Below are 4,495 nucleotides of genomic sequence, written 5' to 3' on the forward strand. Positions count from 1 at the left end.
GAAATGTAAAAGCCAAAGATGGAACTTAATCTTTAAACATTATCTCTTAAATTGTATAGCAATTGTATTATTCAAATCCTTTCACAAATACACACATGCTTACACAATATTCCTCAACACCCTAAAAAATGACCAATCAAAGGAAAACACAACACCCCTCTTGTCAATCACTTCTTCATTCATCAAAATCATTTGTTTAATAATATCAGGGTATTGGAGACTACAGGCTAGGACAGAATATAGTAAAACTAAAACATATTGATCCCTTTGGTACTAGGGAAATGGTAAGATACCATCATTAAGTTCAATTTAAACTTTAATCCATTTCTATCAAAAACAGATTCTCAACTTCTTTGACAATTAAAGTCTTTATTAATTAACGTTATTCTTTAACATATCAATATTAAGGTAGAAGAGGACTATCCAAGACCTTAGACGGATAGTTTACTTTTAAATCAAAGTTTTGACATTTTCACAACATGGTCTAAGGTATGACAAAATGTCTGACAACCCTGGCTAAATTTTCATAAGCAGTTAGTTTCTTATTCCTTGAGAGAGAGCTGTGAGAGAGAGAGCTGGGGAGAGAGAGCTGGGGAGAGAGCTGGGGAGAGAGAGCTGGGAGAGAGAGCTGGGGGAGGAGGCTGGGGAGAGAGAGCTGGGGGGGAGAGAGCTGGGGAGAGAGAGAGCTGGGGGGAGAGAGAGCTGGGGAGAGAGAGAGCTGGGGGGAGAGAGAGCTGGGGGAGAGAGAGAGCTGGGGGAGAGAGAGAGAGCTGGGGAGAGAGAGGGGGAGAGAGAGCTGGGGAGAGAGCTGGGGAGAGAGGCTGGGGGGAGAGAGAGCTGGGGGGAGAGAGTCGGGGGGAGAGAGAGAGCTGGGGAGAGAGAGAGCTGGGGGAGAGAGAGCTGGGGGAGAGAGCTGGGGAGGGAGAGAGCTGGGGGGAGAGAGCTGGAGGAGAGAGCTGGGGGAGAGAGCTGGGGAGAGAGAGAGCTGGGGTGAGAGAGCTTGGGTGAGAGCTGGGGGGAGAGAGCTGGGGGGAGAGAGAGTCAGGGGGAGAGAGCTGGGGAGAGAGCTGGGGGAGAGAGCTGGGGAGAGAGAGAGCTGGGGGAGAGAGAGCTGGGGGAGAGAGAGCTGGGGGAGAGAGAGCTGGGGGAGAGAGAGCTGGGGGAGAGAGCTGGGAGAGAGAGCTGGGGGAGAGAGAGCTGGGGAGAGAGAGAGCTGGGGAGAGAGAGCTGGGGAGAGAGAGAGCTGGGGAGAGAGAGCTGGGAGAGAGCTGGGGAGAGAGAGAGCTGGGGGAGAGAGAGCTGGGGGAGAGAGCTGGGGGAGAGAGAGCTGGGGAGAGAGAGAGCTGGGGGAGAGAGAGCTGGGGAGAGAGAGAGCTGGGGAGAGAGAGAGCTGGGGAGAGAGAGAGCTGGGGAGAGAGAGCTGGGGAGAGAGAGCTGGGGAGAGAGAGAGCTGGGGAGAGAGAGAGCTGGGGAGAGAGAGCGGGGAGAGAGCTGGGGAGAGAGCTAGGGAGGGAGCTGGGAGAGAGAGGCTGGGGAGAGAGAGCTGGGGGAGAGAGCTGGGGAGAGAGAGCTGGGAGAGAGAGAGAGCTGGGGGAGAGAGGGAGCTGGGGAGAGAGAGAGACTGGGAGAGAGAGAGCTGGGGAGAAGAGAGCTGGGGGAGAGAGAGCTGGGGAGAGAGAGCTGGGGAGAGAGAGCTGGGGAGAGAGAGCTGGGGAGAGAGAGCTGGGGGAGAGAGCTGGGAGAGAGCTGGGGAGAGAGAGCTGGGGAAGAGAGCTGGGGAGAGAGAGCTGGGGGAGAGAGACTGGGAGAGAGAGCTGGGGAGAGAGAGCTGGGGAGAGAGAGCTGGGAGGAGAGCTGGGGAGAGAGAGAGCTGGGGGAGAGAGCCGGGGAGAGAGCTGGGGAGAGAGAGAGAGCCGGGGAGAAGAGCTGGGAGAGAGAGCTGGGGAGAGAGCTGGGGGAGAGAGCTGGGGAGACTGAGAGAGAGCTGGGGAGAGAGAGCTGGGGAGAGAGAGCTGGGGAGAGAGATGAGAGCTGGGGGAGAGAGCTGGGGGAGAGGCTGGGGGAGAGAGAGCTGGGGAGACGAGAGAGCTGGGGGAGAGAGAGAGCTGGGGGAGAAGAGCTGGGGGAGAGAGCTGGGGAGAGAGAGCTGGGGAGAGAGAGCTGGGGAGAGAGAGAGCTGGGGAGAGAGAGCTGGGGAGAGAGAGCTGGGGAGAGAGAGCTGGGGAGAGAGAGCTGGGGGAGAGAGCTGGGGAGAGAGAGCTGGGGAGAGAGAGCTGGGGAGAGAGAGAGCTGGGGAGAGAGAGAGCTGGGGAGAGAGAGCTGGGAGAGAGAGCTGGGGAGAGAGAGAGGAGCCGGGGAGAGAGACCGGGGAGAGAGCTGGGGGAGAGAGCTGGGGAGAGAGAGCTGGGGAGAGAAAGCCTAAGGGGATTTTTCTGACAGCCCGACTGGCCAACATCTATAACTGACCATTACATTAACCCTAACCTTAACCAAACTCTTAACCTAATTGGAAAATTAAATATGAGTTTGCATGTCAGCCACTTCCTTTAGCCCCCCCCAAAGCAGAGAGAAAGCACACCCCAGTGGGTAAAAACATCTACTGGAGAAAATAAAGCTGCTATTCCAGTCTGCCCTTTGTCTCGCCACGACTTGTTGACATCCCGGTTGACATCACAGGTTGTCCCCGTTCTCATGGAAACGATGCAGGTGATCCGAGTACCTGACGGACGGACAGAGGGGAGGGGATTGAAATAAGAAGAGATGGATAGAATTAAAGGCAGGCCTAACCTGACACCGCTGTTCTGCTAGCGGGGGGAGGAAGACCGAGTGAAGTACTCACTTCTTAGCACAGAAGGCAGAGCAGTCTCGACCGATGCTCTCACTCCAGGCAGTCTTGTACAGCACCTGAGAACACACACAAACACACATTATGACATCAGCACTGACATCTGTGAATAACCGATGGGTGGCGGGAGGTGAAAGGTTACATACCAGGAAGACCAGGCAATGCAGGAAGATGGTGTAAAAGAAAGCAATGGTTCTGGCCATCTTGTTGGAGAGAATACCACGACCCTGAAACACATGGGTGAATTACTACCGTTTGTTCACACACATGTATCTGTGAACGAATGCAAGTCAGTTGGCAACCCATCCCTTATGGGATTAATTGACGCATAAACAAACATTAGAATAATTCACTGTGGTAATTAAATGATCATTCTTCTTCTGGTGTTCTCTGCATTGCGCATCGCATAAAGAATAAAAACAAAAGATAAAAATCTATTCATAATAGTAAATGATATCCCTAGAGCAGTACAATAATATACATATATACAGGCCCGTGTGTGTGTGTGTGTGTGTGTCTGTGTGTGTCTGTGTGTGTCTGTGTGTTGTGTGTGTGTGTGTGTGTGTGTGTGTGTGTGTGTGTGTGTGTGTGTGTGAGACTCACCAGGCTGAGGGTAACCTTGTCCCAGGGGCTGAGGCTCAGGTATCTGCGCTGGCGTTCCTGTAAACACACATGATGAGTCTCAACAACAACACATACCAGTACACATTAACACACACTGACCAGTACACATTAACACACACTGACCAGTACACATTAACACATACTGACCAATACACATCAACACACACTGACCAATACACAATCTGCCTGAAGTGGTTGTCCTCACCCTCTTGCTGAAGGAGGCGAAGGGGTCCAGTCTCTCCTCATACTGGGAGGAGTAACGCACCGTAACCGTGTCATCACTGCCTCCAGCCTATAGGGGAGACAGATCAATCAGTCAGGAAGTCAGTCCAGCCTATAGGGGGAGACAGATCAATCAGTCAGGAAGTCAGTCCAGCCTATAGGGAGACAGATCAATCAGTCAGGAAGTCAGTCCAGCCTATAGGGGGAGACAGATCAATCAGTCAGGAAGTCAGTCCAGCCTATAGGGGAGACAGATCAATCAGTCAGGAAGTCAGTCCAGCCTATAGGGGAGACGGATCAATCAGTCAGGAAGTCAGTCCAGCCTATAGGGGAGACGGATCAATCAGTCAGGAAGTCAGTCCAGCCTATAGGGGAGACGGATCAATCAGTCAGGAAGTCAGTCCAGCCTATAGGGAGACAGATCAATCAGTCAGGAAGTCAGTCCAGCCTATAGGGGGAGACAGATCAATCAGTCAGGAAGTCAGTCCAGCCTATAGGGGGAGACAGATCGAGTAAAAGGTAAACGATTTCCGAGTAGGTTCTTCTAGAGGAGCCTACTCACCCTGCCAGGGTAGCTCTAGAGGAACCTACTCACCCTGCCAGGGTAGCTCTAGAGCAGCCTACTCACCCTGCCAGGGTAGCTCTAGAGGAACCTACTCACCCTGCCAGGGTAGCTCTAGAGGAGCCTACTCACCCTGCCAGGGTAGCTCTAGAGGAGCCTACTCACCCTGCCAGGGTAGCTCTAGAGGAACCTACTCACCCTGCCAGGGTAGCTCTAGAGGAGCCTACTCACCCTGCCATGGC

At 53.3% G+C, this 4,495-nt stretch overlaps 1 protein-coding gene across 1 annotated transcript; it reads right to left on the reverse strand.

The window, feature by feature from the left end:
• Window positions 1-2,557: 2,557 nt before the first annotated feature.
• On the reverse strand, window positions 2,558-4,268 carry LOC135537751 (protein CASP-like; the record flags this gene model as incomplete). The annotated part of the gene is made up of 6 exons (XM_064963771.1): window positions 2,558-2,719; window positions 2,840-2,904; window positions 2,992-3,072; window positions 3,449-3,505; window positions 3,675-3,761; window positions 4,254-4,268. Coding segments are annotated over 6 exons (354 nt in total), but the record flags the coding sequence as incomplete, so codon positions are not given.
• Window positions 4,269-4,495: the final 227 nt, after the last annotated feature.

The sequence above is a fragment of the Oncorhynchus masou genome, unplaced genomic scaffold, assembly GCF_036934945.1.
Source record: "Oncorhynchus masou masou isolate Uvic2021 unplaced genomic scaffold, UVic_Omas_1.1 unplaced_scaffold_8365, whole genome shotgun sequence".
Classification (NCBI taxonomy): Eukaryota; Metazoa; Chordata; class Actinopteri; order Salmoniformes; family Salmonidae; genus Oncorhynchus; species Oncorhynchus masou.